This window comes from Mustela nigripes, chromosome 9, assembly GCF_022355385.1.
Source record: "Mustela nigripes isolate SB6536 chromosome 9, MUSNIG.SB6536, whole genome shotgun sequence".
Taxonomy (NCBI): domain Eukaryota; kingdom Metazoa; phylum Chordata; class Mammalia; order Carnivora; family Mustelidae; genus Mustela; species Mustela nigripes.
In genome coordinates, this window is record NC_081565.1 from 36,807,441 (window position 1) to 36,819,814 (window position 12,374).

At 49.2% G+C, this 12,374-nt stretch overlaps 1 protein-coding gene across 1 annotated transcript in view; it reads right to left on the reverse strand.

The window, feature by feature from the left end:
* The window catches only part of DNAI1 (dynein axonemal intermediate chain 1), a 58,651-nt gene that overhangs the window by 20,186 nt on the left and 26,091 nt on the right, over positions 1 to 12,374 (reverse strand). Inside the window, exons 7-12 of the mRNA XM_059411461.1 lie at positions 12,149 to 12,268; positions 11,108 to 11,167; positions 9,527 to 9,661; positions 6,559 to 6,643; positions 3,299 to 3,416; positions 2,988 to 3,031 (exon numbers count right to left, since the gene is read on the reverse strand). Of these exons, the coding sequence (XP_059267444.1) occupies positions 2,988 to 3,031; positions 3,299 to 3,416; positions 6,559 to 6,643; positions 9,527 to 9,661; positions 11,108 to 11,167; positions 12,149 to 12,268 (562 nt within the window). The remainder of the gene's footprint in view (positions 1 to 2,987; positions 3,032 to 3,298; positions 3,417 to 6,558; positions 6,644 to 9,526; positions 9,662 to 11,107; positions 11,168 to 12,148; positions 12,269 to 12,374) is intronic.

Below are 12,374 nucleotides of genomic sequence, written 5' to 3' on the forward strand. Positions count from 1 at the left end.
TGGTCTCCGGCTTTCCTCCATCTGCTTTCACCTGCTCACGGTCTTTCTCCACTCTGCTGAGATGCGGAGCCTGGCCCCAGGGGCAGCCCAGTCTTCGCTTTCTATGCAGCTTGAGGTGCCCCCATCCCTGCATCCTCCCTGGCACCCATGCAGGGAAGGCAGTGCAAATATTCCTTTGCTATTGCAGGCAATAGCACCCTTTTCCTTACCTACTTGCCCTTGGCCTGGCCTGGCTCCAGCAAGCCTGCTCTGTGCTCAAATAGGAGACTGGCCCCAGTCCTTCTTAGATATGAGCCTACCGCCGCCAAAGTCCTTCTTAGCTGGATTATAGAATAAATGTCTGGGAATGCCAGGCAAAAAGAGTTCTGGGCTGAGCTCATCAGGGTCCAACCCAAATTCTCGCTCCAGTGTTTGTAGGAGACAAAGGCTGATGCTAGGAGGCTGGCATCGGGAGTTTCCCCAGACAGTGTGATGGACGCGGGTGAGCCAGCCGCTCCTCACAGTGACCTCATCAGTGACCAGGGTGCCCTTCGCCTGCCTCAGCTTTGCCCTTTTTCTTCCAAGGGGGCATCTGGGCACTGGAGAGCACAGGACTCCCAGAAGTGACCTCAGAAGTGAACGCAGGAGCCCTTCTGAGTCCCACCTCAGCCTGGCTCAGCTCAGGCCTCTGCGGAGTGGCACTGAGATATGGAGGACCCTGCGCCATTTTCAGCTCACTTTCTTTTGGCTCTTTCCTTATCAGTCTTTGAAACATTCTCAGGACTTTCTTAGCTTACAAACAAAAGAACTCTGAAAAAAACTTACTCCACGTCATATTTCTCTAGCCATTGCCCAGCCTCACGGACAGAGTCCCAGAAGTCCCAGTATTCACCGTTGCCATTGTCCCACCTTAGTCACGCCCATGGGCAAGCCGGTCAGTAACCCCATGCCCGCGGCGGCCCCAGCCCATAGCACCCCTGCTACTCCTGGGCCTGTGCTCTAGAGGAGGTAGGGGCCTTGTCCAGTTCTCCTCCGTCCCCATAGCCCCCTCTCTCTGCTTGGGTCCCCTGAGAGTCCTGTAGGAAAGCTAGAAGACAGAATGACAGGCTGTCCTTTATATGTGGGTGGTTCCTAGAGTTCACAGGGCACGTTTGCTTTTCTTTCTGGTGAGTCTAGCAATGCCCTGGGGTGAAGATCCAGCAGGTGTCAGCCTCTTCAGGCTACCAATAAGGAAACCAAGGCTCAGAGCAGCTTCTGGCCCCAGGTCTCACCACTGGGCGGTACCCCTTCGGCCAGAAGTTCTACAAGAGACTGGTGCTGCCCAGGTGTGTGGATGCGGCCAGCGAGGGACAAAGAGAGCCTCCCTGGGTGAGTGATTGCCTGAAGGAGGCTCCTGGGCCTGCCAGGCTTGGAGTCCTCCATGCCTGAGGGCTGGGTTACTCTTCTCCACTGCTCCTGACTAAAGCGGCCGCTGGAGACAGCCTCTGCCTGAACCCAACCAGCTGACCTTCCTTCTGGCCCTGAGTGGGAGGAGGATGGGGCTAGACCTGAGCCATTGTCCCCTCCCACCTGCTAGGGAGCCTGCCTCAGCCCAGCTTCAGTCCTGGGCAGAGAGCCTGAGCCAACAGCAGCCTCATAGGGGGTCCACACCCACTCCTGGGAGGGCCAGCCCAGCCCCCAGGCCCTGTTCCAGGCCCAGTAGCTGCAGTGGAGGGGGAGGAATGTGCTAGCTCCCTGCCAGAAGGGGAGGGTGCTTCCAGCCTGGCAGCAGCCCACCCTCAGGAGTAGGGACACAAAGCGGGCATTTAGGGCATCCTCAAAGGCAGCCCAGACCACGAGACTGGGAGCAGCTCCAAGGTCTCCTCCCTGAGAGGAATAATAAACACCAACCCCTCCTTGCCCTCCCTCCCATCCCCCAGCCCTGGGGAAAGAATGGGCCGGGTGCACAGGCGGTCAGAGGGGTAGAGACCAGGAGCCTGCACGTCTGCCAGCCAGCAGAAGCTTGGAGAATGGAAGGGTTTTTTCTGTTCATAGATGCTGATTCTCCCAGCCAGAGAACAGGCCGTTAGCTGGGGGAGATTCAGCTAACATGAAGTGTGGGGCCCTCTCCCGTTAGGAAGGGGGAATGTCCAGCCCAGCACGGAGGTAGGGGCTTCTTCAGAGAACACAGAATATGAAGGGAAAGCAAAACTACCACACAGTTACCACAGTGCTGCCTCCTGCCTCAGGGATGAGGGCGGGCCGGCGGGGGCGGGAACACCCTGGACAATAGTGGTCTTCCAGGGCCCAGAGGCCAAATGATGAACATTGAGCACCTACCTTCCCCCACCCCTGCCTGCTCCAGAGCCAGATCAGGAACGTTCCCTCTCTCAGCCTCACCTCTAGTCCTTCCCCAGGTCTGGTCCAGTCCACCTTCTCAAGCTTCCCAAACCTATTTCTCCATTCCTATGCCACAGTCATGGTCCAGGTCCTACCATCTCTTCCTGGGGATCCTCACCAGTCTCCCAGGTTGTTTCCCAGCCCCTAGTCTCATGCCTGCCACTTCCCCCTGCCCTGGTTCTGTCCCTGCCCTTCTTAAATTCCTTCCGTGATTTCCCCTCAGGAGAATGTCATAAAACTTTCCTCAGGAGAATCTCCAAGCTTCTTGGAATTGTTTACCAAGCCATTCGGGGACCAACCCTGGCTCCCTCAGCAGCTTTATTTCCTCCCATATCTCTTGTGCCTCCAGACCTTTGCATATGCTGGTTCCTCCGCCAGGAGTGCTCTCCCCTCTTCCTTCACTACAATACAACCTTTAGGGCTCACTTTGGTATAGTCCTTCACTCAGTGCTAACTGCTGGTATGGTTGTCTGCATTCCCCATCAGACTGGGAGCCCCTGAAGGCAGTGACTAGATCTCAGTCCTTTTACAACTTTCACACCTCACAAAGAGCTCTCTGCACTGGTGCTTAAGGTCCTTAAGTGTTTGCTGATTGAGTGAGCAAACGAACAAATAGCCAGATTACTTACAGGAGCCATGTCCCACTGCAAACAGATCATTGTACTTTGGATTCCTGCAAAAGAAATATGAATCTGTTGGCCCAGGAAATGAACGTGGCTTTCCCAATAGACATGAGCCTTTCCACGAACACTGGTGCCTAACTACACTAAAGACATCTACTGTTGATTTAGAGACATGGGCTGATCGCACAATCCCATAAGAATCCCAGTCCCTTTTTTTCTATAATGCTACGCGTCATCTTCAGAGTGGTTAAGCGCAGTAGAAGTGCCCCAGCTCAGGCTCTCAGGGCCTCTGGGTTTGCTGCAATGTCCATACTCACCAGCAGAGGGCGGTGACGGCCAGGCGCTTGGCTTTGTCGTTTTGGAACTTCCAGAGCGGCAGCAGCGTACCCTCCAGGTCTCGGTATTCGTCAGCAGCATCCTCGTAGTACTTAAAATCTTAAACACACCCAGGCTGCATCAGCCCTGGGACTGCCATTTTATGGCAAACCCAGGCCTGCCACTCTCTGTCTGTACCTTCTTGGCCAAAACAGACTCTTGTGTTTCAAAGTGGGAATAGTAATAGTACCTATCTCAAAGGACGGTTGTGAGGATTAATTGTTCATATATGTAGTATTTAGAAAAATAGCTGACACATAGTCAGCTTTCTGTATGTTATTGTTACTGTCATCACTGTTGTTGGAAGCAATTTACAATAAAGTAGACATGTCCTCTCAGATAAAATCCCAGGTTTGTCCATCTTCACACCCGCTGCAAAGCCCCACTGTGATGAAGCTGCCTGGATCCCTGAAATGGGTTCTCTGGATTCTGATTCATCTCCTGCCCTAAATTGTCTCTGCCTCCCGTTTCCTCTAACTTAGGTAGAAGCTCCACCTGTCTTGTCGTTTGGCTAAGTAGAAACCTGGTAATCCTTGACTGATCTCTTTACATCATATCTCATGTTGTCCTTCTGATGACTTTTTTTAATCCATTCACTTCTCTCCAAACCCAAAGCCACTGCCCAGGTCCCAAGAACCATCACCTGCATTACTACATCCTCCTCCTAATTGGTCTCCCCACCTCCAGTAACTCCTCCTCCAGTGCCCACTCCCCAGAGCTACCAGAATGAGAACAAATCAATCACCTCACCACACCACCTCCTCCCCTCCACTGAAAACCCCTCAATGACTCCCCTTGCACAGGCTCCCTGGTCAAACCAAGGGTCCAGGCTACGACTGCCATGTCATTTGCAGTCAGGTGTTCACCTAACCTCTATATCAAATAGTGTCTAGAACGTTCTGCTCCATCTTCCTGGCAAACTCCCACTAACTGCAGATCCAGATTAAACTCCTTCTCTGTGAGGCCTTCATTTTCTTGTTAAGCAGAATTCATCTCTTCCTCCATTCCAGCCCTGCCTCTTCTCTGCTGAAATGTCTGTCATGCTGTGTTGCTTCTATTGATCCTTTTGCCCGTCTCCCCTACCAGACAGCTCCTGGGGAGCAAGCAGCATGTTCTAGTCATCTCTGGACCTGCAGTGCCTAGCACAGTGCCAGCCACAGAGCAGACACCCAATGATTGTTCAAAGAACACAACGAAATAAATCAACAGAAGTGAAAAATTTCTGTTTTTTTTTTTTTTTTCCCAAACAGGGGTGACCCATTAGGAAATGAATCCTCTCATCCGACACGGTCAAGGACATGCCTAGGCACTGGCCCAGCCTTGAGGTTGTGGGACCACATTCAAACCTCAAAAATGTCTTGGAACAACAAAAAATCAGAGACATCAGAGGCATGAGCCTTGATCATATAGGAGAGCCCCGAGCTTAGGCTGTCTTTGAAAATACCTCATTTCAGAGAGGAGATTAATTGGTAACACTTTTCTGTTTTCACTTCTTCATGATTAGACTTTTCCTTTGGGAAAAGAGTGTGCAATTAAAAAAATCAAAGTTCAATGCATTTTTATGTGATTGTGTTCTTATAAATGAAAAAGGTTCACCAAGGCCAGTTTCTCCATGGATATTAATCGTGTTCGCAGCCCTTTGGTGGGCTGGTTGCAGAGGCTGGGTTTCAGGAAGCCAAGCTGTGTGAGTGACAAATTCATTCACAGCTGCTGTGTACTTTGACAGCTTTGAAAAGCACTCAAGGTCGTTTTCCAGCCTGAATGATAACAAGGGGGCTTGTTTAGGCTGCTGGTCTTGGCAGCCCTGGTTTCTATGTCCCATGGGTGAGCAGTGAGCATCAAGTCACCAAGAAGAGCCCTAGGCTGTCAGCAAAGGAGACCAGCCAGCAGTGAGGAGCTGCCAACTTTGGGGAGGCAGCTGCTCCAAATAAATGCACAACCTCTTAGGGAAATACAAGCCACTTGGGAATGTGCTGTTCATGCCATGGGAAGGATTCTGTTTCCCTGGCTCTGTCAAAGACACCAGAATTTCCCAGGCCCCCAGGATTTAAGCATTTCTGAATCAATCTCTTTCTTCACTTCATCACTAATTAATCACCAGCATAGACTTATTGAATGTTTACTTGAAATATCTCTTCAAGCTCAGTGGCTCTGTAGCCTTGCACTGGAGCACTTAGGCTATAGATCCAAAGGGCCTGTGTTCAAGTCCCAATGGCTCCACTCACTCCTCATACTGGCTGCGGTTGTGAACAAGTGGCAATGGCCCAAATTTCTCACCTATGAAATGGAAAGAATAATGGTATTTGTCCAATAGTGTGGAGGTCAGGATGATGTAAAGTAATATGTGTAAGTTGCACAGCACAATGTCCAGTACATGGGCCATTCCTAGGGAATGCTGATGTTGGCTTTTCACTATTATAACTGCTTCCTTTTCTTTACCCTTGGAAAAGGTGGGATGAGGCCCATTCTACCCCTCAGCTGAACCTCACCTTTGTCTCTGTCCCTGAATTGTGCCCCATCACATCCTTCTCTAGCTGACCTCTCGCTGGATTGTGTTGCTGCCTGGACAGGATCTTTGAACTCTCTGCAGAAAAGCTCAGATTCCCTGAGATAGTCCAGGCCCTTCATTAACTGGCTCCAACCACCTCTGTAGCCTGAACTCTCACTACTTCCCAACAAACCCCTGCTTGAGTCACTGAGTCTGCTGCCCTTTGTCCTCAGAGTCCATTCCAATTTGTTTTTACCACCGAGTGACTGCTTATGCTGTCCCTTGCCCAGAACATCTGCCCTTTTGCTAATCTCCCTCTCAGACTCTGCTTATCCCTTGGCACCTAGCTTAGCCCTCCCTTCTGCCTTCCTTGACTGCTGCCACTCATTCCTCATTTCCCTTCCTCCATTCCTGAGGATCCCCAGAGCTGTTTCAGTCTGCATTCTAGCATTTATATTGTCCCCAAGCTGGACACAAGAATTAGGAAGCACTTGTGAGCGAAGGGGGTGTGTATGTGGCAGAGGGAGAGAGAGTAGGAGAGAAGTGGACTCCCTCCTGAGCACAGAGTACATAGGGCTTGATCCCAGAACCCTGAAATCATGACCTAAGCCAAAATCAAGAGTCAGATGCTCCACCAACTGAGCACCCAGGCACCTCCTGAGAAATTTTTTAAATACAAGCAGTAAGAGTAGTTGCCAACACGTTAAATCTTACCTTGAGCAACATCATCATATGTGTTCTGGTTGACCATCCGCTCCACAATTTTAGCAGCCTGAGTCACTTTGGTGATGTCATCACTCTGTGGAGATACAAAGGCCACAGGTCTTCACAGCTAGCTCCTGCAGAGCTTATGCCTCAAGCCACAGCCCAGAGGTGCAATTGTCTCTTTGACACCACCTACCCAAGATAGCTTTGTAAAAAAATCTCTTAATGCCTCAAGGAGCAGCTCATGTCACCACCCCCTTTTGGGAATGCCTAGCTCATATGTGGCATAAGGAGTCTGCACTGCCATACTTGGCTCCTGGGCACAGCCTGACTCATGATCTTTCATTCTGAACTTGTTCTGGTGAAGGTATATCTTGGTGTACAACATGGGACTTTGGAGAGAGCCCAGGAAGGGTATTGCAGGGAAGAACAGAAAAGAGAAGGTAAGAGTCTTCTTTAGTGGAGACAGAAAAGTTTCATCATCTCAGACAATGAAAAGACTCTTATTAAAGGCCTCAGAGAGCGTCTGATCCAACTTATTTAGTCAAGAGTTGAGGAAGAGATAGAGACCCAGAGAGGGGACAGAGATATGCTTGTACATAGGGAGTACAAGGCAGAAGCAACTCCTAACCCAAGGATTTGTCCAGGTGCAGACCTCAAGGTGCTCAAGAAGGCCAGGCCCATGGCTCTTGAAAATGAGATTTCCTAGGAGTGTTGGCATCAGGAAGAGGATGGCTTCTGGAGATACACAGAGCTGCATTCCCTTCCCATTCTGTGGATTAGGAGCCAAGTGGCAACTTCAGTTAAATTACCTAACTTCTACTATACTAGCAACAGTACATGATCTTGGGTTCTCACAACAATCTTGCAAAGTAAGTATCATTAGGATGTCTTTACCAATGAGGAAACAGGTCAGAAGAACCCAGCTAATAAGTAGCAAAGACAGGATCTAAACTCAACTCTGTGGACTCCAGGTCTCATGCCCGCAGCCCCATGGAGAAAGCCAGTCCTTCACTAGCCTGACCACCTTTTCCTGGTCCTGGCAGACTCAAGGTTTTAGATGTGCTCCGAGGACAGTGTGTGGTGGACTCATGTCTCCCTCATTCTGGATACTATGTTACTTGAGCAGACATAGTTCTTCATTATTTCTGACTAAACTTGTGGCTTCTGAGTCCTTTCTCCCCTTCCTGTCCTAATCTTTCAGACCAGATAAGCTTACATTCATTTCTATACATTCATCCAAATCATTAATGAGACAGAAACCTGAAATCTATCATTGCAGATCTTCCTACAGGGTATCAATGAGTTGTTCTGCTTTCTCCCCTCCCGTGCACTTGAGTTTTATATCAACCTCATCAGATGCAAGTCCCTGAAAAAAGGTGTCACTCTGTTCATACGCTGGGCCTGAGCAAAGGGCCACTCAATTCTACAGACAGCCAGGCTCAGTACTTGGGATTCCCAATTAAAACTCAGTTCCCTTGTGAGAGGTTGCACACTAAGGTGTTCACTGGTATTGGGGGTATCTTACACCCCACAATGTCCTGCCACCACGTAGCTTCTTGGTACAGAGGACTGGAATCTACCTGCATCACAGCCTTCAATGTCAACCAAGCTGGAGGAATCCAGCGTAGTCCCCCTTCCCTAGGCACATTAGACACCAAGTCTAATAGACATGTTAGGCACCAAGGGCTTAGACCAAAGGACAGTTTTCAGTCTCAGCCATGGGGACATTTCTTCTGTTCTCTGGGTCCTGGCAGTTGCAGTTAAGGTTTCTATAATAATAGTCCTAACACACAGCCTACAGCTAAATCCTTAAAGGATCTTCAAGTGAAACTTGACCCAAGCCAACAGCTCCTACAAAGCCACTAACCTCTAGGCAACAGTACAGGGGAAATCAAAGGTCTGGACAGAGCAAGCCATGGGGCAAGGACTTCATCTTTCACTTCTGGGTTCCAGTACCCAGCATGATCATGATCACAAGTTTTGGTCTGTAGTTGAATGAAACTGAATTAGAGAAGTTCATATTAAGCCGAAGCAGGGAAGTCTCAAACCTCTCATAAAATGTGACTTTTATTGGGGACATGAAATTGAGTGGAAGTGGGCATACCTAAGACAAAGCAAAATTTCCTTTAACTGATCTGTTTTCTGTAGCAGACCCACTTCCCAGAGAGCTGCTTGGGCGCTCTCCACGGTGCTGAACCTAGACTTCGGCTTCCTGTGGCCCTCACTTTCCCACTCCATTGCCAGTCAAACTCATCCTGATACCCATACTGTGACTCTGGCTCCCGACCCAGCTTTCTCTCTGTTGAAGGGACAAAAGTGGCCTTTCAGCATCTCCCTGTGGTGATCTTCCCTGTGGTGACCTATCATCATAATTTCCATGATGATCCCCAACCTATACTGGCTATACCTACAACGAGCCCCCCAACCATGACCTCTATAATGACTCCTATATGGTTCTTCAGAGTAAACATCCAGCCCGGAATGATCACACCCATTGGCCTGGACATGCTGGTGACTGTGATCAGCTCTGACTTGCCTTCTGGCCCGTAAGACTCACCTAAAAAATTGAACAAATAAAGCCCAAAGACTGAAGGTCAAGAGCAAATCACTCTCCCAAACCTTAGGAGCCCTTGCTCAGGGAGATGGTGCTCTATTCTCATATCCCACCTCATCCTGAGAAGACTCCTGAGCTCTTTCAAGGTATACATTGAACTTTCAGTAACATTCATGTCTTCTGTTGCCCCCTAGCCCAACAATCCTGAATGGGGAGAAGTATGGGATGCCAGAGGTAGCTCTAGCTCTTCTCACATCTTCCCAAAAGAAAAGAACTATTCATACTTCAGCATTATCACATACACACACACACCCCTTAAAGTCTGTGAAGTCCTTCCTGATGGCCAGGTTCCTCACTACCCAGAGACCAAGATCCCACTCAGTCATTCTCTGTGACACAGCCATGAAACCTCCATCAAACCTGGGACTCCATAGATGTCATCTTCCTCATGGTCATCTTCCCCATTTTTTTAGCCACTGGTGTCTTTGCCTTCTCTTTTTCTTTGGTCTTTTCCTGTTTCTTAAGCTCCTCTACATAGGCATCGTAGATCTCCCACTAGGCAAGGGCAAGATGAGAAGGATCATCATAGGGCAAAATCTTCATCCAGGCAGCTCCTATTTAGCTTTTAGGGTTTGAGGAATAGACTATGTCAACCCCTGTCACATGCCTCTATAGCATCCTCTACTTGGTCCAGGGTAATTATGTATTCGATGTCTGTCTTCTCTGCTGTCAGCTCTAGGACAAGAATGAAGCTCTCAGGGCACCTCTGGGATGAACTTTCTACTCTGCAGCTTAGAGGCTCAATTGTCACCTAAAGATCAGTATTGTTGCAACCTACAGACCCTGCTAGGCAAAACAAATGGGCAAATATAGAATAGCTCACATTTTTCTTGGTGATTTATAAGACACTGAACTAGGACATTTTAAAAATGTTTCCCCATATAGAGATGTGATAAACTTCACTAGTTCATGTCGGCTATCTAGAGCACTGACCACAACTTCTGAGCATAAAAAGATAAACAAACATAAGGGATGGGCACCTGGGTGGCTCAGTCAGTTAAGTGTTTGACTCTTGGTTCAGGTCATGATCTCAGGGTTGTAGGATTGAGCACCATGTTGGGCTCCACACTCATTGCCAAGTCTGCTTGAGATTTTCCCTGCCCTCTCACCCTCTGTTCCTCCCCCTGCTCATGCCCTTTGTGTGTGTGTGTGTGTGTGTCTCTCTCTCTCAAATAAATAAATAAATAAGATCTTAAAAAAAAAGTAAGGAAACTCCTGCTAACTGGATCTGACAGCAAGAGAAGCCCAAGGATAGTAACAAAGGAACCAGCAAGGATCTGGGACTGAAAAACCCCAGATCACAGTCTGTGCTCTCCAGAGTTGGGCAGTCACTGCCACCTGGAGGCCAGATAGACACACCTTACAGTAATGATTCACCCACGGGCCAATATTCCATGCTACAATACAATTCAATGTTTGTTATCTCATTCAGAGCCTTCCGACAACTCTGTGAGGCTGCTTGTTGTCCTCATTTGACAGAGAAACAGTAACTGATGAATTAAGAGTGACATGGTTTGCCCAGGATCTTATAGTATGAGCAGCAAGTTGGCGCCTGAGCTCAGGTCTCCTGGCACCAAATCCTGCCCAAATCAGCATGGCTACCAGTAGGATTTGAGGGGGAAAGAGGGTCTTCAGGAAGAATGAAGGCTTCTGGAAGAGCAGGTTAAAATGCTAACACTTCAGAGTCAGCCTTGGGGTGCCATGGGTTACAGAGAGTTAGAAACCACGCTTATTTCCCTCTTTGACAGCCTTGCCCTGGGGTGGGGGGCATGTAGCTGATCCAGAGCTCACAGGGTGTGGTCCCACTGTCTCATATCCCTAGTGTTCAGAGCCTAGACAAGGAACAGGGAGATAGATGGATGCAGAAGATTCTTTGACAAGGATGCATGGGGTGGGTGGCTGGGGTGTGGTGATGAGTTTTAGACTGATCCAGGGTCTCACCTGATTGGCTGTGGCTGAAAAGTTTGTCCTGGGAGGAGGCTCCATCTGGCATTCTCGGTCCTAGAGAACAATGACAGCAGGAAACCCACAGAAAGCCTTCAAATCCTTCTCACTTAACCCGGCAGTATATCCTTGGGTGAAACATTTCAGTTGGAGCAGAGGGAGGGATGGAACATAGAACTGGGGAAGTAAAGAGGGCCTGAACAAAGGACCAAATGATGGAGTGAGAGCCTCCATTTTCCTTCTGAGCTTCTTTAGAAAAAGCCTAAGATAGAACTCAGGGGCAAAGGAGAAAAACTCCAAGTGGGGGATGGACAGGTCTCTGGCCAGCCTCCTGATGCAAGACACAGAGATCAGCCCCTGATAAGCTACTGGGCTAACATCCCTTATCCTGAGAAGGCTTCTCCCTAATACTGGGATCTCTGCTCCAACAGAGGAATGCATTCCCTCTTCATTATGTACCACCCAGATTACTGAATAGGGAGCACACAGCATGATTAGGAGCTTCCAGAAACCCATCCTGTAGACCTCTGTCCTCCATTCATAGGTTGATTTCTGTAAAACACTGTCTACATACATGAGTTTCTCCCCTGAAATCCTGAGAGGTTCCTTCAACCTGGTATTCAGGGTCCTCCATACTAGTGAGCCAGGAAACTTTTCTAGCCTTTTCCAGCTAGTCTATCACAGAGAGCATCAACTGCAGTCAAACTGGCTTAGTCCTGCCTCCCTGGCACATTCTGGCCTCCCCTCTCTCCCCCAGATCTTGACCTCTTCTCCAAGGCCCATACAAGTTTCAATCTCAGTGAAGGGCTCCAGACTCCTTGTTACCCACTCTGAACTCCTTACAAGGAGTTCTGAACTCTGAACAGCTTACAAGACCCCCAACACATGTTCCCAGCTCTCCTTGGAGAGATGAACTGTGCTGTGCCTGTCATCCTTCCAGGCTAAGGGCTGCTGGGGCAGGAGTCAAGCCTGTTCCTTCCCTGCCATGCAATAGTGCAGAACCAGGAGGTCAAGGGGCTGTGGTGGGGGTTGCTCTACCCGGAGAGGATTGTTTAAGGTCTGTGAGGCCCTCTCACTGAAGTTGAACTGGTTGGTGAGCTTTCGCTCCTTGGGCTGCTTAGGAGTCATCAATTCTTCTTCAGTTGCTTTTACAGCTGCCTAGAAAAAAAAGACCCACAGGACCAGGGCTCAGCTGTGAGAAGAAGGTGGTGGGGAATCGGGGATGGGGAGAAGTCATGCCCTAGGAGAGGCTGGAGTAGGACAG